Consider the following 25916-nt stretch of genomic DNA (forward strand, 5'->3'; position numbering starts at 1 on the left):
GAGTTTTCGTTTTTCTTTAAGCTTCGTTCAGAGCAACGCAATCTGATAAACGATTTAAGAGGAGTTTCTAGGAATACAGCTTTCGAAAATGCTTATTTTATTTATAGATTTCGATTTCAATAATGATGATGCATAAAGGTATCTAAGACTAAATATAGTGACGATACTGTCCTAATAGACACCTTTCCGAAGAGTTTTAGGCCTAAGTTGCGAGATCTCATTAGGCAAAGTGTTTTCCGAAAAGTATTGCCTGCTTCGGTAGAACCCGAATTACGCAACAGAGTGCAAAGTAAATACAGGCTTATAGTGTCAGACCGATTTCCCGCTGGCGAGGTCAATGGATACGCTTTCACAATGAGACGAGCACATATTCCATGTTACGCTTCCTCGGCCATCTTGTTTCAGATTAGAGTTTTCTAAGTATTCCTATTATTTAGCTCCTGGAAGAAGACCATATTAGTGTTAAATAAAATAAAAATAAAATAATGTTAACACGAGTGGGAGCCTGATTCACGGGAAGTATTGTTACATTTTCCTGCGAGGCATGCCACAATAATAATTTTATGAGAAATTAAAATAATATGGTTAACTTTTATGAAGGAAATATAAGATAATAGAGCTTTATTGCAAAAAAAATGATAAATGGTGTACAGTTCTTTCCGCTTTGACCGTCAGTTTGCGAATCCTCACTCGTGACGCCGCGAGTCACTTATTAACCTTTCTTCTCCTTTTCTCTTACTCTTTCTACCTATTTCTGTTTTTCTCCTTCCCTACTCTTTCATACTTCCATGACTTCATTACACTTCTACTCTTCCATGGGTCGCTTCTTTGTTCATTCCCACATTTATATGCTTATTTTTAAACCTTATTGGAGACGTTATGGATTAAATAGCAAAAGAAAAATTATCCAAGAATAAATTTAGCTTTCTTCTTCCCAAAGTGAGCTTTCCCTTTATTTAACGAAACTTGACATGCGTTTGTTATGAATATTACACGACACTGTAGTGGTGTAAGCTGTATTAATAGAGACAGTAGTGTTCTAAACTGAAGGGCAAAAAGCTGAAGGCAAATTAAAAACTAATTTTTGGTTTGCTTACATTATACCATAACCAATATAACCTTTTTGACCATTTCATTGTGCAAGCAGCGATATTTATCATCATGTCTTCATGAATTCTATCCAACCAACTCCATCAAGGTTTTCGTTTCATTTCCATGGCAATGTCAGCAAGCTGTAATATTTTGACTCTAGTTATTACTAAAATAAAACTATATATGACTCGGGAAGCTACATCAGAAAGAGAGAAAAATGTGCATTAAACAACCAGCCAAGCAATAAACTGCGCACCATCGAAAACTTTGCAATATATTATCGTTTCAACCAACCACACCACATAAATCCCTTAATTGCTCCAATATTCTTCAAGACCGGGTTCAATTGGCGCAAATAGTCATGGCCCGTTTGTGTTTCGTTTCGCTGCAATTGAAACATAAATAATTCAACCTTAATAACAGCTTTGCATAACACTTCGAATGAATCGCCCAATTCATAACGCAACGTTATAATTTGATTGCTAACGCACACAGTGTTTTGCCAATTTTTGCCACCCCCTAATCGTGTAGTTGCCACTCGCCATGCAGATGATGGCACGATCACAACTTGATAGTCATCTTCTATCTGCTGCCGCGAGCACAAAAAGTACAAGAAGAAGAAACAAAAAAAAAAAAACACACACACACACACACACAGGCAAACAAAACCGTCCAAGTTTTGCTCTATTGTTCCGTACGGCGTTGTTATGATTACCTCGCCAAGTATCTACCAGAATTGTGGGAAAAAAGGAGAACCAAGCATGCCCCACGCACCAAATTACCATTTCCACGAACCATTCCCACCGTTCGAGGCCACGCAAAACGGTTTCGTGCGGCCTATACCTACTGTGTTATTTTATCATTTATTTATCAACGGTTAAAATAAGCTTGAAGTTGTGCGCAAGAAAATCCGCCACGTGCCCGGTGTTTGTAACAGATAGCGGGCGTGCGGCCCGCAGCCTTCAAGTGGCACACACATACACAAAGCACACCTGGTGCAAAGCGGAAGGAAAACTAATACCATGTTTTATTACCAACAATCTGGGCCGCCCTCCGCGTTCTGCCTCTCGGGTGAGTACGTATGGCATAACCTGCTAGGGGATGACTGACTCAATGGGGCTCGTCTTTGGCCACCCATAAACAGCTGAACCCAATCTGTTGCGATGCGCCGTGAGTTTTCCGGCTGCTAATGAAATAAAGTATTTATTTTTTCATTTACTTCCACACTCCCGCGGAATTGGATGGAGGTCGGAAATCGGGGGAAAAAAATAAGGTGTTTGTGCCGCACATTTGGGGAGGCTTGTTCCACCACCGTTTGGAATAAATATTCCAAATCCGGATGCGCGTAAGCGGGCACGCCCCGTGCATGTGTCGAGGTTTGGTGGGTTTAAAGTTATCTCTGGTTATGGCGCCGAATCGCCAGCACCAAGCAGGCCGTGAATAAATCAAAACACTCTTCCGGCTAACTCCGAAGTGCACAAAACCGGCTCACGCTTTTGCCCGGCCAGAGATTTAAGTTTTTTCCCCACGCCGTTTCTTTGTTTTGGGGATTGTTTTTTTTTTTTTTTCGTTGGCCGTGTGAGTTCTTCCGCTTCTGAGCTTTATCATTCGAATTAACGTCCACTCTGTTTGAGATTGTTTTTCTGTATGTTTGTGTGTGTGTGTACTAATAGAATTGTTTGTTGTTTTCTTTCTATTCTTACAGAGCGAACACCGAGACCGAGCGAATGGAAATAAAGGAAATCGTGGAAAATTGTGGCTTGAGGTTGGGATGAAACTAACGTAGCCATAAAATGAGAAAACCAACCACCGATGAATTCCGTCGGGGATTCGGAGATGAATCCAAAGGACCTGATGGGATCGTCGTCGTCCACGTTTTCCACTTCCCGCGCTTCCCGTGTATCTTCATTTTGCCTCTCTGTTTTTTTTTTTCGCTTCCTACAAGTGTGTTTAAGATGAAAAGCAACGAGTGAAGAGGACTGCGCACAGCGATCTGTTTTTTTTTCATCACAAGTAAATAGAGAACCTTAACAGCAGGAACGGACTGGAGGCTGGTGGAAAGATTTGTTTTCCATCTGGCTTTCATCCGAGCAAAAGCACCCGGAACCGTAACGATCCGTTTTCCCCGTCAAAGTCCCCCGGAACTGAAAACCCCCCCCTCCGGCGGGACTGTCCCGGGTGGCATTAATGATGAATGTGATACCGGTGTGGCGATCGAAAACCCCGAACCAAACGGAAACCGGCCATCCGGCTTTTTTTCCGGTTAGGATCTCCGGTGCCGTGATTTCTCGAAGATTTACCGGACCGGGCGAGAATCGCTGAAGACGGTGCGTGTTGGAACACTGGACCGGAAATAGCACGGTCTGCGATAAGAGTGGTGAACGATAGCGCAGCAGGCGCTGGACTAGTGTCCATTGCCGTCTTTTGCTTTCGAGTTTCCATTCGGGTTTGCTCGGAAGGGTGGGTTTATATGTGTGTGTCGAAAGATTGCATCCGGAAGCGGGCGAAACGAACGTACATTACCAAACTTCTGCAGCGTACACTCTGAAGTAGCATTTTTTTTCTAACGTTTTTCCTCTCGCTTTCTATTTGCCAGTGCTTTGAAGTGCATCTGAAGTGAAATTAGTGTCCACCGAGCTGTTTCGCAGCTTGCCGAGAGTGCTCGTTGAAGGGAAGTTAGCAGAAAATTGTGAAAATTCCAATTGCTCGATACGCGCGGCTAGGGCAGTATCGAGTGTGGTGCTGTGTGTATGTTTGAGTGAAAACGCGTTTTGTGTGTGTATGTGTTTGTGTGGCAAGATGAGAAAAAATTGTCCAACGCGGTGCAAGAAATCGCTCGAGTGAACCCCCAAACAGGAAAGGGGGGAGGGTTTTTTTGTTTTGTTTGCTCGCGCAGAAAAAAGGAAAACGTGTAAATTGTCCTGTGTGTCCCCTGTGTATAAAGCAGCATGAAGCGTCGCGTGACGATCGTGTACAATCCGGTGCAGCCGGGCACTCGTCACCAGCCGCATCATCAGCATCATCATCATCATCATCCCGCAACCCTGCATTCACCATCGGCGGGAACGTTCCCATCCGGTGGCATCCACTCGACAGCATTAGCATCCTCCTCATCAACGTCAGGTTCCGCATCCCAGCACACGATCAGCACCCTGTGTCTGTCCTGCATGGCAACCGCGCCCAATCCCGCGTCCGCCTACCGCTACACGCCCTCCTCCATCCCTGCACCATCCGCAACAGCGTCCTTTCCGTGCCAACGGTGCTGCTCGATATCATCCATTTTGAAATCGTCGCCGGCGTCATCAGCGACGCCGTTGAGTGCCTCAGAAAAAGCAGCACAGATAGAAGATGCTCTTAATAATAACCACCACCATCAACATCACAACCACCACCATCATCAGCAGCAGCACCAAACCCACCAGCATCACAAACCATCGACGGACGGATGTTGTGCGGGCACGACCGAATGCACCGCCCAGCGACATCCGGCGAAACCGGCGGCCTCGCCCGAGGGCTGGTGCATGTACCTGGCCGTCGGGCTAATTGCGGCCCTGTGCTATCTGAACGGCATTCAGGGTGACTTCGTGCACGACGACATACCCGCCATCACGCTCAACAAGGACGTGCTCGGGATCGGGCCGGTCGCGCAGGTGTTCCGCAACGACTTCTGGGGCACGCCGATGGCCGACCTAAGCAGCCATAAATCATACCGTCCGCTGACCACGCTGACGTTTCGGTAAGTTTGATTAATTATTTTCGCACTCCATACTCCCACCGCGCTAGGCGCGACGCGAACCCTAATCTTCCCCGACCGGGGCCCCTTGGACGGCCGGGTTGGAAGAAATGGGTAGTTTTGAAGTTTTCCGATTCCGCCCCGTGCTGGGGCGGAAAAAATTGGTACGATGAATGGAAAAAGTTTGCAAAGCAGAGAAGGAAAAAAAAGGAGCACCGATCCCTTGATACTTCATGTAGACATAAGCATGTGAGTGAAAATGGAACGGCAAGAAAAAAAAATGTATTTTTGGGTTATAATGTTAAACCCGACTCTTTATGCCTTTCCCCGTTAAGAGACGAACCCGGGAGAGGAGTCGCTGTGGGAACAGAAGGAGAATTCGAAAGAAAGATCAAATAATTTTTCTGACCTGGCGCTGGCAGGTTGTCTGGAGTGGTTTAAAATAATTTCAACTTGAAGGTTGCGTAGTTTCCCCACCACCCGCCTTTCGGGCGTGGAAGGGTTTTGGCAATTGTTTGACCTTTGCTCGGTGGTTCCATTTATCAAAACTTTGGGCGACACTGAAGCTGTAAGCTTGCTTTTGGAGTTGGTTGGTTGTTTTTATTGAAAAAGATAAGAAATTCATCTTTTAAAGCGAGCTCGGTTTGGTTCCTTTTACTTTCTTTAAAGTTAATTTTGAGCGAGGTATATGGGAAGCGTGACAACACAGTACAAGCTCCATTCGATTTGATATCAAATCAAAGGAATGAGTTTTCAAATCGGACATGTATGGCAACAATCTGTAAAAGTCGAAACTGACACAACTGACAGAAAAAAAGTTGATACAACTGTCATCCAATGTTATGCAATGTTTTGACGTTATCTGTCAATTAGTATGACATGTCACATGTATTGTGTATCTGTCATTATTTGTTGAAAATGGCGATTTATAAGATAGAGAGTAATTTCGAACGCAGAATTCATCTGAAATTTTGTGTTTTGAACAAAATAAAAAGCTTATGGCAAACATGTTTGTTTCACAAAACTCGAGCCTACGTGTGGTATAAAGCCTTTGCAGAGGATCTAGACGAAGTCGTTGATTTATCCCGATCCGGCCTTTCATCTATCTTTGAGTATTTTAGTAAAATGTAATATTATGCAACTAATTGGAAAACTTATTCCCAGAAGCGACTGCATGTTCTGGTCGATGGTATAAATAATCCTATTGCCTTTAAATGAACAGAAAAAGCATACCGTTTTAATCAATTTAATCTTTGTAATAAAGTAACACTCTATGTTAATCCAATTAATACCAATTATTAATTTTATAAACAAATTCCATGATTATATGGTTATGATCATATTTTCTTTCTCCCTAAATATCCTACAAAGCTGACATTTAACAGCAAGTCTAAAAGCTCATTCAACCTATTGCATCCTGGTCACGGCACCATAAACGTTACAGCTAAAATCGATACGTTTCTGTTGAATTTTAACAAATAAAGCACTTTCAACCAGTGATTGGAATACAAAATGTCGAAACGAGGCGGCATTTAAAAGGTGGAATCAATTTAAACATCGATGCCATTTGCAACACTTCAACTACATGCCGCCTTTCAGCACACGAATCAATCTTTGGGTTGGGTTTGAAATCAAAATGCAAGACGGTTGGTGCTGTGAACAAGGAAAAGCTCTTCCATTTCCATGCCAAACGTGTGGCACACTGTGTGTGTGGCCCTCACACTCTCACACCCGTGCAAGCCACACGTCACACGGACGGGGGTTCGAGTATGTGGCTTTGATTGCACTTGAACCAATCATAAAACATGCTTGCTGGTCGTTGCAAATATCCTTGACAAATAAGTAAACATTTTTATGAGCCATTTGACCGCCCAGCCGCTTAGACTCATGCTGCGTGCCGGTGTAGGAGTTCGTTCCGTTTTGCCCCGAAGGATTGCCGACTACACATCCTCGCCCTCCATCCCTGTCAATGGGATATGATGAGGTTGCACAATTTCCTGCCAGCATTCATTCAACTTTGGGTGTTCTTTTCTGTGTATGTGTGTGTGTGCGCTTGCTTTGGTTAGTGGATAAGGCAACGAGTCGACATCGTCACGATTCGATTTGATTTGATCTGATTGCGATCTTGGTAAGTGGGTACCACCGGTCGGACAATCACACCGGCAAAAGGCAACGAGTGGTGTTCGGTTCCGGAACTTCCCAGTCCGAAACCGACTGGGCGTTTGTAAGGGTAAGCATTTTTTTCACACTTTCAGTACCATTTTCACCCGGGGATGATGGTTGGGTAGCGCATCACATCTCGACCTGGGAAAGTTATGCTATATGTGGTCTGGTATGCCGTCATATGCAGTTTTGCAGAAAAGAAAAAAAAAACCGAGCAGCAGATCGTCCGACGGAGTGGACGGGGCATTGTTTGCGTGAAGATTCTGCACGTAGCTTCCCGGACGTTCTGTTTGGGAAAAGGTGGATCGTTTCACCTCAGCGCTCAGCTTTCACCAAGCAGGGGGCGCCTGCAGGGATCCGGTGTTCCATCCATCTCAGTGGACGCCCGGGTATGGAATTTCTTGCCGCATCATGGACCGGGGGGTGCTTCTTTTTTTTCTTCTATCGTACCACCATAGTTCACGTACATTCTTGCCTCGGCATGGAAGGAAGATGAGAAATTTGAGCAATGGTAACGCAATATTTACCATAAATCTCACATCCTGCACATCCATGCCATTGGGCAACACGTGAGCTTTGTAGCCCGGTCGGATCACAGCATTGCAATGTGGGTGCAGTCCACATTCAACCACACGAAATCGAATATGCTCGGCGTTTGAGGGCGCGTAGGATGGGTTTAATAATAGAGCAATTTTGAATTAATGTTGAGCTACTGCATGAGGTAGATTTCACGCTCGTATAGTAACAGTTTCAACAAAATTAAACGCATTGTTAGAGCAGCACATTATTGAAATGGAAATAATTATTCGGACAAAGCGCTATTCAAACTGGTGCAATTGTACTTCAAGTTCAGTTATAAAATTTACAGCAAAAAGGATCAGCTTACCGGGAAAGTTTCATAACGAATTCCGGACAGAAGTATATTGCTTATCTTTGCTCACGTGCCACTTCGCCGGTTGAGGTACCGAGAGCAAGAGATTAGTTCGAGAGACTAATTGGATTATGAGTTTTACTCTGGTCAATAAAAGACTCCCACCCCATTTGCAGTGCCGCAGGGTAAAAAACAATAAGACCTCACTCGTGTAAGCCTCAAAGAACAAGACAGATCATTAATAGAAACATCCGTGCAAACTACCCGTACGCTCGAACTTGTTCACATCACCATCACGACGTGGAATTGAGGCGTCGAGAGACGTTCACCTTCAACGCTTCTTCGCTCTTGAACTCTTGAAAATAAAACCCGCATATCAGTACCGTTTATTTACCGGTTTTAAACATTCCGCTCGATTTCTTTACGATAATTATTTTGGACCCGGGAGCACCGGGAGTGCGCGGCATAAAGGCGGCAAATAATGCCTAGACGAGCATTATTCGCCAGAACCACCCCGAAAGGGGGGCCACACTATTTCTGAAGGGCCTTTTTTGGGTGAAGCCGCCCGAAAAAGGGCTGGCTGGTTTAATTACCAAATCCAAACATGGGGCTCGGTTCGCAATAATGAAACTTTCTGCACCCCGAAAATGGCCACGTCTCATCGAAAACGACGGCAAACCCTTTCGGGTTGTTGGGAAAAGTGGAGCAAAAAAAAAAAGCAACAGAGGAAACAGAAGGAACAGTGAGCGTAACTGGATTTCATCGGCCTCGTACGAATGTTGGCTCACACTAGTGAAAAGGTGATTTTGGCGTGCTGAAGGCATAAAGGAGGTTTGTTGGGAAAAAGCGCAACCGGCGTCGAAAATGGATGAAAAGGGGATTTCCTCACTGCCGGGCGATCCGGCGTCGTCGTATGTGTCATTTTAGCCGTTTCATTAGGTTTTGATAACGCAACCGTTTTCGGTTGGCCAGTTTGACGGGTTGGAGAGGATCCGGAAGGGTGCTGGTGCTGGCAAATAACAACAAGCAACTTCCCTTCCAGTTTTCTCACCCTGGTCTATCCAGAATGCCACCGGGAAGCGTACGCAACAGCCCTCAGTATGCACGTTCCGCTCGTGTGCTCGTGGGGTCAAACATTTTCGCATAATTTATAAATATGCATGAAAGCTTTCACGGGGTTTTGGGAATACTTTCGCACGGTGGCATCATTCGCACGGTGGTGCGTTTAATGCTGAACTTTTGCACTGCTGACAGGGGAGTGAGAAAAGTTCGGCGGTTCGTTGATATAGACGCTGGGTCACTGTTAGACAAGGCTGCCCTTTTGCCTGGCGTGTACAACCAGAAAATGCCCGTGAAACGTGTTACCGTGCCGAAAGCCACCAGCAAGGGTGGGCGCACTGGGTGGATGAGTGGCACATGCATGAGCAGGCCCCATTTATTCCGATCGGTCGAAAAGTGAATAGCGTGGTCAAAAATTATTATAATGAATGACTGACAGAACCGGCTGGCACAGAACGGCGGGTCTGTGTGCGATGAAGCCAGCTGCATAAATCAATACAAGTGCACTTGTTTTAATGCAAATGAGCACACTATGTTGTGCCGCGTCGCAGGTGGAGGTGTTGGATGTTTAATAAACTTCGGCGAAATTGTGGAGCAATCAAGACAGAGAATTTGCAACTCTTGAGTAACGTCAATGTAGCAATTCTGGTATAAATCTTTTACAAAGATGTTGATTGGCGCTAAGAAGCTCTTGAAGATGGCTGAAAGACTCTATATAGATACTTGTAAATTTAAAAATTAAATGCTGGATGGATATTTGTTAACTTAAATACTCTCTTTTCAAGATTGTTTCTTTTCATTACTTTTTCTAAATTATTTATGTTTTGAAGTGTGTGATGTAAAGCAATTTCATTAAGTAAGGATTTGTACGAAGTTTAACAATTGTTGACGAAAGTTTTACCTCGAACCAAACGGAGGCGTGTTTTGTGGAGCTTATAAAGATTTTAAAACCTTATTTGCAGTTAACTTTCGAACTTTGAAGTATCGTCTCTTGATCAATGGTTAATAGAAATAACACGATTGCAACATTTTCGAATATTTTTTTAAGAATTATAGAATCTATTTTTAAAAAAATATTTCTAGATCCTTAATGTAAAAGGACGCAGTGGGCTACAATTAGCAATGAAGCTATGTGTAGAAGGAATTTGGCCTTTTTATAGACGACTTCCTGCAGCGTCTCCCGTTATTAATGCAACGTCTTCAAATATTTTTACATAACATGCGATCGAATAGGGCATTAGAACATGTTGCGTAACAGAAGTCACCCAGCTATGTTCCTAACAACATTCTAAAGCTGTGGGAATTTGCCTTCATTTTATAGTAACTAATTGACCACTTCGACGAACGAAGGAGGAACTACGCCTCTCATATATGCCTCTGAGACATGGACTTTGTCTAAAACTGTTGGCGTTCGAAAGGAAGATGCTCATAAGAATTTTTGGCTCCGTCTATAAAGAGGAGCCGCTACACTGATGAAATCTATGCGCTGTACGGCGAACTCACTGTCGTACAGCAGATTAGACTCGCCAGGTTCCGGTGGGCTGGTCACGTCATGAGAATGACACCGGCCGACCCAGCCGGAAAAGTCCGTCTAGGTCGTCCATATGGCCAGAGGAAACGTTTTAGGTCCAAATTGAGATGGAGTGATGGCGTTGATGTGTTCGCCAAAAAGACCAGGATAATGAATTGGCAGATGAAGGTGCAGGCCAAAACCGCGAAGCGGTTGTAGCGACGAATAAGACACAAGACAAGAATTGACATTTACACACATGATCGATCAATCACCTTCGATTGCTGCTGTCATAGATATAGGATTTATCAAGTTATTGTTAGTAGTTTCATATTGTCAAGCGAACAAATGTGGCTAGAATTTTTATTATATAAGAGTACATATTAGCGAGGATTAATGTATTTATAGAGCTTTTAGGGAGCGATGGAATTCGTGGGCAAATTTTGGAATTATGTGGAAGTCCTACGTGAGTCCTAGATAGTGGAGAGTGTTTTTTAGTAAAACTATTTAAAACGTCTGTAGAAATAAAACAAAGCTCGTCTTAGTAAGCTCTGTTCATTACTCCATGTTGAGCGTTTAATACCAGCTCGGAAATGTGAACTTTTTGTATATAAACATCGTATAATATACTTTGAATCTTGATAAATCTTCTCGAAATTCTCTGCTAAAGCAGCCACAATAAATCGGAAATAATTCTCCCATCCCGTTTTTATAAACTCTCTTTCAGTGTCTTTAGTTTTAACTTTGGCACCATATAAAGTGACCCATCTGCGTTAAGTTCTCTTTTACCGTCCGCACACAGCTGGCAAGGCTTAACCGATGGCATCTCTTAATTACACCCATCAAAGCCCGGTGGGACAGGAAAGTGTCCATAAAAAGTGGGCCTCAGTTTTGATCTCTATAACCCGGCTCAAACCGGTTCCGGTTACGGGAACCGTCTACCCCTCCGGACGTCTTGGGGTGGTTTTTCTTTTACGACCGTTTGTGATCCTTTTTTTTTTTGGTTGTTGTTGCGAGGAGCACCCACTCGAAAGGTACCCCAGCGCCAGTATCGACCTGCTGACAGTAACTTACCGGAGTGCAGCCAACTTTTGTCCCTCGTGTGGCGTACCGACCGATTCGATTAGGGATGATGGAATGATGGGTTTTTTTTTTGGTTTGGTCTCGCTTCTTCTAGATGAGCCAGCCCGGCCGGAGGGCAAATGCATCAATGCGGGTCGGGTCTGCAGTGGAACCGGGCGTGGAACGTGTTGAAAGTCGGCAAAAAAAAAAAAACCACCCCGCACCGAAAGTGTCCATATTTGTGTCAGCGCTCTCTTATTGATAGCTCTCCGTTTAAGAGCGTTCGAGATGTTATCGGGAAGTACGTCTCGTATAAACACATACATACACCCACACACACACACACACATTCGGCAAACGGAGGTCACTTTGCGAAACGGAGATGGCTTCTTGATGCAATTTCATTTTTAAGGATCTTACGTGTCCCACCATTACGCTCTTTCGTTTGCCCAACCCCCAGATGATCGATCGAAAATCGATCTACTCCGTTTCCCGCTGGTAAGCTGAACCCGGAAATAGGTTTGCTGGCAGTTTCGTGTGAGTGCGCCTGGCCGTTCGGAACGGAGTGCCTTTTCGGCATCCGGTGCACATCCGGGTGGTTGTCCGGGGGCTTGATGTATCGGTTTGCTAGATCGACTGCTTGGTCCTGCCTTCCCACGAGCAATCCTATCCGGGTTTTCGCTTCTCTACCATGTCCCTGTGTCCCTCTGTGTATGTGTGTGTGTCCGGGTTTCCATGCACGTCACCCTGCCTTTTCAATGTGTGATGATTTATTGAAGGCATTTGAAATTCTAATGTAAATTGAAAATCTGCCCCTTCCTACCGGAGGGCGTTCTCCTCGATGCCATGCCAGCAGCAGATCGGAATGTCTGCACCGTTTTTCACCGGGCACACGATGACACGATGAGACGATTGAGCGAAAGCCTGATGATATTGCAATCATTGCTGCCACCCTGCAGCGGGCTCCGATGTGATGGGCTTGTCCCTGCACTGCACTTTATCCGCCCATGTTTTCACCGAAGCTCCCATATCTTTGTTCTAGTGTCACCGTCATTTTTATCTCCCTCTCCGGTGCACAGTGTGTGTGTGTGTGTGTGTGTGGACGTGGTGTGTTTGTTCATTTGGCAAGCTTCTATCCGGTGCGAAGTTCACATCCGTGCGGGAGACAGAACTCTCCGTGTGCAGCAGAATGCAATTTTCCATGAGCTTAATAATGCTCTCAAGATGATACTATTACGAGCAGCTTAATGCTGTTACCATTTCGGTCAGCCCGTCGGTGGCAACGTCGTGTTCGTGAGCAGGGCAAACTTTTCCCCCTCCCCGCCTTCGACTTAAGCCAACTTTGGCGCTTGGTGATATTGGATGTTACCCAATTCGGCCGGGTATTCTCTCACACACCGTGCAAAACAAAGAAAAGCAACGAATAGTAACATCACAAACCGAATTTCCCGAAAGCACACGGTATCACACACAGGGACACATTCGGACGGGTGCATCAAATATCGAACCGGGTCTCGATGGGAGCAACGATGGGAAACACAAAAAAGAGCCCCCTTTACACACACATACACAATATCCTCCCATACCGGACGATCTTCTGTCACACAAGAATCGAAAATCAACCGACGAAAAACTTGCCCGGAAGTTGTCCATTCCGGTGGGAAATGGAGAATGAATACGATTCGATTACTTGATGATTCCGTTTTTTTTTTTGCGTGCTTTCGTACCAATATTCGTTCGGATAACAAGCGAAACCCGGCTATCGACCCGACCCGGGGTGCGACCAGTCTGCATCCACAGTTCCGGCAACGAGTCTCGCTATGATTGCGCCCTGCGTTAGTGTTCCGTGGGAGCGAAGGAAGAAGAAAGTTCGACTATCTTGGTGTGCATCGATAAGTCTTTTGGCTTCGATGCGGGGAACACCGAGGCAGTGCCATTGATTATTATAGTTTTGCAAAACAGCACCCAAAACTGTACGCTGTGCTGTGCGAATCGAAACGCTGAAACCAAAAACCATCCTTCGGTTCGGTAGTGCATAAAAAAGAAAATAAAAAAAAGCATTTTCACACCCACCCCTCGTTGGGGATCGTTTTGCATACGAAAACAATACACTTGGAAATAGTTTCGGGGTGGGTTACTTTATACATTTATTGCTGATGGGATTGGAATGGTAAGCGGCATGGCAATGGGTAACTCTTATTACGCTGGATGGGCTTTCCGATTTCGGGAAATTGAGGGAAGTTTTTGCGCGTGAAACTACCCAGTAAGCAGATTCTTATCAGTGGCTTAAGGGAGGGAAGTTTTGTTTTATGTGATATGGAAAGTTTGGAGAATAGTTCGAGAGTCATTGTCGAGAGATGCATTTCGGTATTACTGAGCTGATGGAAAATATGCCAGGTCAGGATGGCCGGGAATTCGGGGCATGAAAATACAATCACTAACCTTTTTTTCTGACTTAAAATAAAGCTAAACTAATTACTATTAGCAGGAGTAAACGTGATCTAGCTTAGAGGTTCCAACAATTCCAACAGCTAGTGATGCGAAAATCCACTCAAATTTAAGATTCAATCCAAAAGGATGCGGTTTTCCCATGCAAATCCTTTTGGTTATTATTGGAAGATCAGCCAGGACATATATGTTATAGACTAAACTTAATATCTACTAGTTAAACAGTAAAGGGTGGGACATTTCCTTGCCTCAAAATTAGGATGCACCTTATCCCGGATGAACTCGGTAGAAGTAACTGCTTCCTTCATGAGTCCTGCATGATCCTATCCTCTTTTTTTCAGGTGGGCCATCTCAAGCGTCCTTTGGTCGGAAATAAACTTAAATAGTGCCGATCATAGATAGTCAGTCTTCCCTGCGTTATCGCACTTGAGAGCTGATGTCTCAGATAAATATTTTTCGTATTTATTATTGGCGTATCAGAGCAAATACCTTTTTAGGAAAAACGCCCAGTTGCGTTGAACTTTTGAGGCAACTTCACCCTATCAGTCTTGCGTTGATGAATGTTGAACGTTGAAATTTGATCAAAATGTTAATGAACAGTACTGACAAAACTTGCTTCCCGAAAACCCCGAAAATGGATCCGAAATTATCCTATTACAGATGCCGTCTTGAACTCAACCGGATCTGGAAAGAACTGAATTTGAATCTCAATACGATCATGAAAAATCATTCTCATGAAAGATTTGAATCTGAACACTTGTTCTGTTTCCTATTCCCAGATTCTGAATATGATCCAGATGAAGATACGAAATGAATCTGAATATCCCTGAACTCAGGATCCAAAAAAAATGCTAGGTAGTTGAATAAACCCAGATTGATCTGATCAGGAAGCGAAGTCCAGAACTCGATCTCGATCAAGATACGATTTTTTAGAACAATTTTCACGAAAGCATTTTACAGTGAAGGAACATGCGGAATATTATGTTCAATTATTACTTTATATCATAGCTCTACAGAGTGCACGCAAAATCAAGTGCGAAATATTGACATATTCGTTGTATTCTTCTTATAACATTTATATTCCAATTTGAAATTGAACTTTTCAAGCTGCTATTATTTAAGATGCTGACTAAAAAAGGTGAATCAGGACTATCCATCTACAAACGGACGTCTTTTTTGAGTTTATTTCAGCTCTGGACCGTTGACAACAAGTCCAGCTTTGGTTCTCTTTAGCTAGGAAATTATGATTAAATTTAAAAGTCCGGTTATAATTTTTTGGTCAGGTTAACATTTATTCTAATTGTTTTGTACCGTGATCGTGCACGTAAAATAAATGGTAGACTTAAAATGTCTTTGACCCTACGTTGTGTATATTTATCCGTTTTTCAATTTACAAAATGCTTAGATAGCGAGTTGGAGCGAATCGAATAAGACACGTGCTCATATCCAACTCAAAAACTCTTCTTCTTCTTTTTACTCTCCTCCTTTCTCTCTAATCTGACATCTTCTAAACGCCAGGTTGGACATTTGACATTTGACGTTTCGGTGTCAAACACTAATAATAAAGTTTCTTCTTCCTCCTTCTGCAACTGTCATGTGCCAGCTGTAGTTGAGGATGATCCATTCTAATATCCAAATAATCGACGTTCTGATGTACTCTTCATCGAGAGCATTTGATTAGCCGATTGAGAACGTTGCGCAATACCTTTACTCTTTCGAATTCGATGCGCGAGTATTATAATTTTTCGGTACTGTTTTAAGTAGTTTAAAATAGCAAAATTTCGCTTATTGAAAAGTTTCCGGTGTGATTCAATTTCAGTTTACGATTCATGTTTCAATGAACGTTTTAAACAGCAAACAGTGAACCACTTCTAGTTTATTTCATTTTCTTTTCCTCGCTATCGTAAACTTCTCTTTAAATAAACAAAGCCGAGCAGGAAAGAAGAAAAAACCCAGCCCGTCCACACTTCAGCCCGTGGCTTCGTGGTGGCAAGGCAAAGGGAAATATTTCCCAAGCACACACCACCGGCAACCCAAACTGTCTCGCTTCACCATAAAATTTCGATCGTAAAACAGTAGCGAAAAACTTTTGCAATAACTTTGTGTAAGGTAGTAAACAAACAATAATAAGCGCACTTCCGGCGCTGATGAATCCTTCCACCGAACTAGTCGAACGGATGAACGGTTCGCTTTTGTAGGGGCGGTTTTTTTTTCTCATCCCTCCTCATCCGCTTGTAGCGTACAAGTGGCGTTAGTTTTGTGTTGGTTTTTTTTATTTTGTTGTTTTTTGTTGAAGGATTTCATTTTTGCTATTTTTTGAACAATTTTTCTACTCCATTCTACGGTTGTTTGTTTTTTTTCGTTTTTGCTTCTTCACAAGCAATCGAGTAGTGAGTGGGGAGAATTGTTTTAGCTCCATCATCATTCGTCAGATGCGAGAGTTACACCATTCCATTCCGACGGACCGTCTGTTAGTCGTCGCGGTCTCATTCCGGGTAAGGAAAACCACTTCGACGCAAACATTGTCAACAAAAATCAACAAGGCAACAACAAGGATTGCAGTTCGGCAAAAGGGGGGTGGAAAAAGTTGCAACCATTTTGTTTTTTTTTTTTTGCACCGTTCCGTACTGCAGCTATGGTTGAACTTTGAATTTAAAGTAAGTTTATTTTATTTCATCTCTCCCATTCCCAAACAAACCACGTCCTCGCCCGTCCCTTATCGGGCGCATCCCCAACGTTCCCGGGGGATGATACGGTTGGCATCCGCATCATGGCAGCAATTCATTAGATCGGTTTGATAGATTCTAGCTGTGTTTTCTGTTCCGTTTCGCTTCGGCGTTTCATTCGTGCTTCCCACCGGACGGGATGGTTATCGCTTTCTTCCGTTCCGATCGGTGTGGAGTTGAAATTTATTTTCCATTACATTTCATCACGGCAGTGCCGGGGTTGATTCGCTATCACTACAATTTGTTGTTTGAGCTTTGCTCCTTTTGACCCATCCGCCTGTTTAGCGGAAGCCCTTCTGTGCCTGGTTGGCTGTGATGGTTCCTTTTTTTTTTCTTCGCCCTTCATTCAGCCTGTACATCTTTTGTTACTGCCAACGAGCATGATTTAGTGAGAGCACACAGAAAACATCCCTTCAACGACATTCAGCAACCATTCCGTGTATTTGCGGCGTTGCTTTCCGCTGTGCAGCGAGTACCGTCTCCGGTTCATCGCTTCCGCCGCGCCGCATGACATCTAGACCCCTCCGAATACATTCAACATCCCCATACAGCGCGCCACGAGCAAAACCTCAAACGAGTCCACCCCTTCTCGGTGGGTTCATGTCGAACGGAACCGTCGTCTTCGGAGGTTTCAACTGCGTGTTTACCCTGAATTTAGTTCGTTGCGATTATTTATTCTGTCATCCGTTGTTTGCCATTTTATTCTCACTGCCACCGGCACACGGTACGGGGCGCGTTTCGCGGTACCCGAAAACCGACAACCCACCCGACCAGCAGTTTGTTTGTTGACGAAGCGCTCTAGCGCGCCCGTTGGTTTGGCGGTCCCGAGCCGGGGCCAAACTACGAGGACGGAAAGGGGTTTTTGGGTAGCGGGGGGAGCTATGCTTCAGCACACCCGAATACAGTGCGCCGGCACGGGCAGGCAAAAACGAAAGCAAACCGAAAATGCGTCGCCCCCGGTACTACCCGGGTGCCACTTGTCGATTGCATGATGAAAAGCGTACCGGCGGCCATCCATCCGGTTTGTTTACCGTTCGCACCAGGCTAGCAATAAACAAAAACTGATCCCCACCGACGGTGGAGGTGGACGGGACATGTCCTTTTGTTTGGACTGTAAAATACCGTGGCACGGTTTTCTGCATGTGAGAGCACCGGTACGTACGCGTCCACGGGGCGCATCCGTACGCAATCCGTAGCAATTGTCTTTCAGTGAGTGAAAACGGTTCGCAGTTCAGCTTCGGTGCTGGGGAAGCACACACGCCGATGGCGAAGAAAGAAGCACGCCAAGAAGGAAGCACGAAAGCACTAAACCATTGCCCGGACTCGAAAAGCACCAGGCGTCTCCATGTTGCTGCACCGGTGAGTGGAATATTTTTCGAGGCGAATAATTTATTTATCGCATTACGGTTGGCAGTAAAATTAGTCGTTGCATGTCGTGGCGCAGTTTTGCGCGTTTGCCACAGCAGCAGCGAAGCAGGAAACTAGGGACAACAATTCCTGGATTTTTGTTGTGCCGGTTCGGTTCGTAGTTATCGATATTAAAGCATGATGGAGACGCCTGGTGTTTGGTGGAGATGGCGTGAGTCGAATCGAATGAATGATGGTTTTCAAGCAGGAAATTTGACAGGACTTTTGTCAAAACCGTTTTACCGATTTCAATGAGCTAACATGGCAAGTAAGGGACGCTGGTGGAAAGTAAATGTCCAAACAGATGCAAAATATTACCCCATTTTCTTACGCAACCGGATTGAGGCAGTAGGGAAGGAGGTTTTCATGATAAAGAAACTCCCAGCCCTGCACAGCCTACTACAACATCAAAAAAGCCAAGCAAAGAGTCCTGGCATGCCCCAAACTCCTCGGATTGAGAATCAACACACAAAAAAAAAAACGTGACAAAACAGCGTATGAAACAGTTTCGGTGGAATTCCGGCATTGTTGCCGTGTCCGTTTGCCCTGTCACTGATTTATGAGTCAAAGGCTGGGAATTAATTTGTCATAAAACAAATTAGACGCTGTACAAATTTATTGACAGGAAACAGCAGCCCGGGCTTCCCACGGGCTTACTGGAGAGGTTTATTGATTTCACGTTTTTTTCGTCGTTCTTTCCCTTTGGCCGAAATGTACGTGACCATGAAGACATGCTCGGAAGTGTGGAAAGGAAAACGGTGTATTCGGGGTGGTACGGATTATTAATTGCTGCAGTTACGGGTTGTTTTATCAATTTTTCGTTTTCGTGCGCACAAGTTTGATTGGTTCGCTTCGCAAGACACTTTATTTTAGGGGTGTTGTTTTCTGGAGCGGTTTATGTATACCTGTGTTGTGCTGTAAAAGGTTTAAGTGGAACTAAAATTCTGCTTCATCCATTATATACGAGGGAATTGCAAAATGTTACTGCACATGGCATGAACATTTGTAGTCCATTTAGGAATGCCTCAAAATGGGGAGCCAGTGTACCTTTTTCATTTCTTCATTTTCCGATAGCCAGGTCCCTTCAAGATAAAATATTATTTTGCCATAACAAAGAACCCTTAATTACTTTATTAAAATCTTGTGTTTACAGGGTAATCGATTCTCATTTTTCATTATATTACTAGTCATACCATTTGAGAATCCAAGAAAGTGCTTGTGAAAAATTAATGATTCTTTTATTTAATAAAATCACATGTATTTGACATACGCATACACACCTTTAGTAATTTATACATGAAAAAGCAAACAAAGTGGTTAATAAAGAGTTAAATAAGTGTGAAGACCATGCTTATACCGGATGGGGTAAGCGGAATCTTTTAAAGAAATGTCTAGTCTTCCCACCGTTCGGTTTGCAACTGTTTTCTTTATATTTTTCAGGTTCAATGAAATTTACATTTACATGAGTTCATTTTGCTGTATCTTGTGAGTTCCTTACACTGCTCTAGATGAGTTATCAAGGTAATTAGATATGCCAAACCAAAGGTTTATAATTCCTGCAGCTCATTAGCCCGTGTTACTTATAATAAATTTAATTGAATATAAAATTTCTTGAAGCAATACGGCCTGGCCGTTCCTGAATAAATAAAAAAAAATTGGATCGAACAGTGCGCTGTTTATTTTTTTTAAATTGCGGTGGGTTTTTCGAATCCATTTCAAACGTGCTTTGCACGCAATCAAATTATTACTAAAATTACCCATTGAAGTACTACTGGAATTAAAAGCACTTTTAAACCATAGTCCATTGCAGCGATGGCTTGATTGGGTCTATGTTACTTGCATTCAATTCGATTAGTTTTAGTATGATAAATTTACTTTAGTTTGATAAATACAGCTTTATGAAAAATAATACTCTGTGATGTAAAAGCTATAAAAAAATCTTCATAGAACACTCATGCCAAATTGAATGAATTGCATGTGAATGTTCCAGCAAATGAACATTTGTTTCGGGTTTGTCCATGTGACCATAAAGCAACCATGACAAATAAAACATATTTCACAAATTGAAAGCAAACGGACCTGGTCACACTGAAAATGCCTCATTCAACCGATAAATTGTCTGTGCATCACACGCACACATACACACGAGCAGGAAGGTTGTAACAAAAAGGGTGCGAATGGCCGGCTGTTGACTGGAAACCCTCATCAAGTGGAACGAGTTGCAATTTAAACCACAAACGCTCACGCACACACACAAACCCACGAACGGTCATCGGAATGCACCAAAAATTTCATCCACAATTTTATGCAAGCAACGAAACAAAAAAATAACGTATCTATTCAGTTGATTACTTGTACCAAAAACAGAAAAAAACAAAAAAAACCCAAGCCGCCCGTGAACGAAACTATAGTTTAAAAAATAAAATAATGCAACAAACGGTAGCAACGGATATGCGCAAAAATTAAACCCCAAAACGGCGACAGAATTGGAATGGAAAAAGAAACAAAAATAATAAAGCCAACGTGAGACACATTGAAACCAGATGGCACACAAGACGAATCCCGAGCGGACACAATACGGATGGCATCCCCGTTCATAGCCACCCACCATGCATGCCCATATTCACCGCCCATCACAAAAAATGTGTATGGTTTTATTTTTATGTTTTCGGACGAGTTTATACGCGCGCGCTAGCCGAGGCGTGGTCACGCGGAAAAAAAATTGTTAAACATAAAACAAAAAAACTGGCTCCAGTTGGGCCCAAAACAAAAAGCAAAGCAAAAAAAAACGAACATGGGCTCACAAGCAAAATCATACAATGTGTCAGCGCGTCACTATGTCGCGGGCGTGTGGCGTACCCCGGTTTCCCCCCATTCATGCCACCGCCTTTTGCGCTGGCAGGTTTTTATTATTTATTATTCCGGTTTCAGCATTATCGAATAATAATGATGTTAATGTTCAAAACATAAATTTTCGTTTATTTTCCGCCCAGTTTATCAATAACCCATTTTCGGCGTGTGCGTTTCCCCCTGCGCGCGCGCGCGCCCGATTTTTCGTGTCGACATTTTTTTTTGCTGCGCTCACTTCCTTTTGCTTTTCGTGTTTTTTTGCTGTTGTCGTTGTCAACTCGTGTTTGCTGCACCACACCATAACCATACCCGGGCATACGCTTAATGGGATGACGTGCTGGCGTGTTGAGCTGTGGGAAATATTTGGCTGGAAAACGCGCGCGCTTCGGCGAGCTTTTCCGTCCCGTGGGTCGGCGGAAAATCCCCGAAAATGACCATAGCCGTAGGGCCGTGTTTTGGGGTGGTGGGAGGGAGGGGGTGGGGGGGGGGGGGTAAAATGTTTAATCGTAGCATTTCGGAAAATGGCGCACAAAAACGCCACCCCAATGCAACGGACGGCGGTACCCTTTTTTTTCGTGGGGTGGGAGGGTGCAAAACCCACTGCCTGACCTTTTTTGCCCTGAGGTGACGCCCTGGGTGCGGGAGAGCGAAGCAACCGGGGTGGGACCAGGTGGGAGGTGTTTTAATGAAAGACCATGAGCGTATAAATCAGCGGTCACCATAAACGCCATAAAGCTGTCAGTGCAAGTGGCCGCATTTAGGGGCGAAAAACCGTTGGTGCCGGCACCGAATGCGAGCGAAAGTAAATGAACGATCAGGTCATGATGGTGCATCCGGGAAGCGTCAGTCGCAGCACACCAACGGTGGGAGCAAACGAAACAAGAAAAAAAAACATGCCACCAATGGGTGCTTCTTAATTTCGCACCCACCCCCACCTCCCGGCGCCACCGAAAAAGCATCGAGTTGGCCCGAAAGTTTTCCCCGGGAAAATGCCGGGATGACGGTGCACATTTGCCTCGATGACGTTGTTGTCACGTTATCGGTGTGCGGTGAGCAAAGCGTTTTTCTCACCCTCACCTAGTTGTGGGGTGGCCATGGGGCCAGGGGGTGGTAAAAGTTTCTCAATGTTTTCCAGCGCAAAAGTCGCTCGATATGCAGTTCGCGATGGTGGCGTCATGGCGCGAGAAAAAGCCAACGTTCGCTCGGAAAACCTTCGAATGCGTCGTTGATCGTTAATAGATTCATTAACGATAACATCATCGATCGAAACGCTCAACCACGGCTCGTTTCGTTGCCGCTTCCTTATTTGCCACCGAACGCACCGTACCCGGTTCCGGAACGCATTACGCGGGTGTTGGCGGAAGGTTCGGAAGGTTCGAGAGTCTGGTGCTGGTAAGCAGCAAACGGTTTGGCTGGTAAAGACGAAAAACAAATTCAGATTCCCGGGGTGCCGGGAGTCGGTGTTAATTACAGCCCAAAAGTAAAAATCATTATCATTAGCGCCGAGACTCGGGCACACGATGGCGTGGGAAATGCGCTACCAGCGCCAGTGTGCCTTTCCCGCCCTCTGAATTACCTTCACTTCCTCCCCCCTGCCTGGGGGCATTTGGGTATGGGGGGGAGGGGCAAGTGCAAAGAAATGACCTTAATTATAGTTACTATTCAAATCAGCGCCAAGCAAACACAGACCGGCCAGAACGGCTCGGGTGTTTGGGGCATGCGAGTTGGGAAATGTGTTTATCGGTGACACAGGATGGTTTCGTGGAAAATTAGATGCACGTAGCGCCGGCGGGTTGGTTCGGTAGAGCAAAGACCATCGGTGTAATCGTTGGTTGTTGGTTCTCGGAAGTTCTTTGGGTTCTCTCACTTCCCTAATGGACCAAGAGCAGGCCACCAATGCACGTTGGGCATGTGGTGGAATAAAAACTTCAAAAACTTTAGCGGGCAAACAAATTGTGCTTGTTTATTATGTTTAATTATACTAGGAACTATTTTCACCAGTGCACAAACCAGTCCAAAATTATATTAATTATTACTTGTGGCTCTTCAATGTACGAAACTTTCTGAATCGGGGACCATTTTTGGCTAAAACTTCTGATGCTAATGGAAAATTTTCTGCTTGATGTTGAATACTTGTTTAATGAAGCGAGGAGATGAATGAGATTTGCTTTAATTGATTGAAATTTATATTGGAATAGTTTGCGAATGTAAATTATAATAAGATATTTTCTACCCAATGTTGTACCAAGTACTGGGCGCCTCCATTTTATTCGCTTTATACATATTGATGCTTACCAAGAGAGTACAAGAGTAGGCTTGGAGAATTTGTTTTTGTGGTTAACTGAACAAAAACCAGTTATCCTTATATTGAATTAATCCTTATATTGATTTGCATTATATTGAAATTTTTAATTAACTAAGTAATTAATTAATCAATTAATTAATTAATTAATTGAATATATAATATTTATATAATATAAATAGACTGAGAAAATGTTATTTTGAATGATTTTAACAGCACATTTTGTGCTCAAGAAGGTTTATACGAACACCAATTTGTTTAAACTTTGTAAAAAGGCCTTTGTATCATCTTTGTACTCAAATGGCTTTTTAATCAAGAATTATAATTAAAATTTATAAATAAATATATTGTTTTTGTCAGTATTGGTTTAACAATTTCCCAATGTGCAACGCTAAGGAAAATCGAAAAAAAAACAACAACGTTAGATATATCTAATGAGGCTTCGAGAAAGGAAGAAGCTGTATAGAAGAGCATGGCTTCTCACCTCCGGGGGAACCAACACTGCCCCTGCTGTACGATAAGTGATTATGAGCCCAAGTAAAGAAGAGCTGTAGGCAAAAAAAAATCTCCCAACAAAGCGACCGAGCGGCTCATTAGGATGGACACGAACATCAAACGCATGTCAGCTGCCGGGCGCAGAAGTCTCACGACCAAACGCGGCGAATGTGCGGAAGCGCGTACGCTGATACGCATCTGCTGTAGTTGTGTGGGAGCGCTAGCATCCATCTAATTTTACACTCTATTGAGACATTTCAATCAAAATGTTATGATTACGAGCACAAACGGCCATGGCGCGGTGTCATGAAGTCGAGTGTTTGACGGTTGTAAAATGAAGTCATAATAATTGGTGGCACTGGGGCAGGGACTGTGTGTTCGATTCAAGTGCTTCAGCAGATGAATCAGTGAGGAAGCGGATAGCAATCTGATTATTTTTGTTAGTCCAATTAAATTTCGCTGCTGTTTAGCGTGGAATTCTGCCGTTTGTTATTGAAACATTCAAACGATTCCGTCCTGTATTTCCCAATTTCCACCGTTTGCAATTTCAAATGAAAGCCATTGCCTACGTGCATTATAATTAATTCATCAATTTTCAAACACTTCACAATGCTGAAACACTTCACTGTTCCGCTCGGCCCGGGCCGCAGCTTATCGTTCCACGTTGCATGAAATATAATCAACCAGTAATTTAGCGAACAGTAAGCATAATGGGGTTGTGGTTTCCTCAACAAGCTACTGCTAATGCTGCCAGTCGGCACGGTAAGCCGAGATGCATGCTGGATCGAAATAATCCACTCAGACGCCCGACGGCTAAACGCAAGACGGGCAGCAACCATGCGCACACTCCAACACACGCACACGCTGAAAGCATTTCGAAAATTCGGTCATACTATTGTGGAAGAGCACACTCGAAGGTTCTGATTGACTTTGATTATTCGACCGACCTTGCGTTACGTACCCGTCGACCGGTGGAACCTCCGCACGGGCAAGGATTGTCCAAATGGAATTATTAAGAGCAAGTTTCACAAACCCGACCACCAACTTTCTCCTTCATTTACGTGCCGGCGTGTGTGTGTGTGTGTTTGTAAGTGTGTTACAGCGCGGAATTTAATTAATATTGAAGCTTATGAGAGAGCGGCCGTTCCGTCTTGCCAGCGCAACGGTTCCTGTGAAAAGTCAAAGTCGAAACAACTTCGCAATGGAGAATGCACTGTAACCCGGTTTGCCCGTACAGGGAAACTTTGACTTGCCCAAAACAACCGATCCACGGCGGCATGTATCAACGTACCCATTTGCCAAACGCGTGTATGCCATGCGGGTCTCACTGCATGAAGGGAAAAGCAGAAATAGTTGATGAAAAACATTGTTATAACCATTCCGGGGGTAAAGGTAAGTTGTGAATTCCCCATTGGCAAAATGTTATGAATTCCTCCGCAGATTAATAAGCTTTTATGCGTAAGCTTAAACATGTAGAGTTTAATAGGAAGATATAGAGAGAAGAGCTTGATAATAACAAACTTATAAGTCGTAAATAAGTTTTTGCATCACTTAATTTTAACGCTTAATATTGATATATTAATAATAATACGGCGAAAGCCGTCATTATGGAAATATAAATAAATAATATTAACAAATGTCAGTAAGAGAAATCATCCAAACTAGAGTGCAGATTTGTGACTGTTAAGATTATGTTGAGAATTATTGAGTATTATCATGGGAACTGCCGCTTTAAAACGTTACACCGTGTTGGTATTTGAATAGCTATTTGAACCCAGTGTCATGTCTCATGAGACGTAGAGTTCAACTCCTGTATATAAACGCGGGTATGAGAAAGTCAGGAAAAGAAAGATTTCGATCAAAGCAATCATTTATTGTAATAAATAGACTTGAAAATTTTCCAAATGAATCCTACACAATGCACAATGCCAAGGTCTGTGTAGGATAGAGGTCGAGTAATAGCCAAGATAGAGGTTCGCCATTTTGGATTTCATTTGACGTTTGGACGCCCGTGTAAGATGTATAATATGCTACCCCACACTTAGTGTTTCAATGTATTAGTGACACCTTTTCTTTGCGACTAGTAGGCTTGTTTTCAATATCGCGAACTATCACGTTGTGCTTCGTCTTAACGACGAATTTTCCTTCGTTTTAATTGCGTTTCAAGTCCAAAAAGAAAACTGGTGACGGTGTTATGT

The 25916-nt window shown here is 43.6% G+C and overlaps 1 protein-coding gene across 1 annotated transcript in view; it reads left to right on the top strand.

Annotated features, from left to right (window-relative positions):
* Positions 1-4040: 4040 nt before the first annotated feature.
* LOC128309478 (protein O-mannosyl-transferase TMTC1-like) overlaps positions 4041-25916 on the top strand; it is an 85564-nt gene continuing 63688 nt past the window's right edge. Inside the window, exon 1 of the mRNA XM_053045879.1 lies at positions 4041-4828. Within this exon, the coding sequence (XP_052901839.1) occupies positions 4041-4828 (788 nt within the window). The remainder of the gene's footprint in view (positions 4829-25916) is intronic.

This window comes from Anopheles moucheti, chromosome 2, assembly GCF_943734755.1.
Source record: "Anopheles moucheti chromosome 2, idAnoMoucSN_F20_07, whole genome shotgun sequence".
NCBI classification, from domain to species: Eukaryota; Metazoa; Arthropoda; class Insecta; order Diptera; family Culicidae; genus Anopheles; species Anopheles moucheti.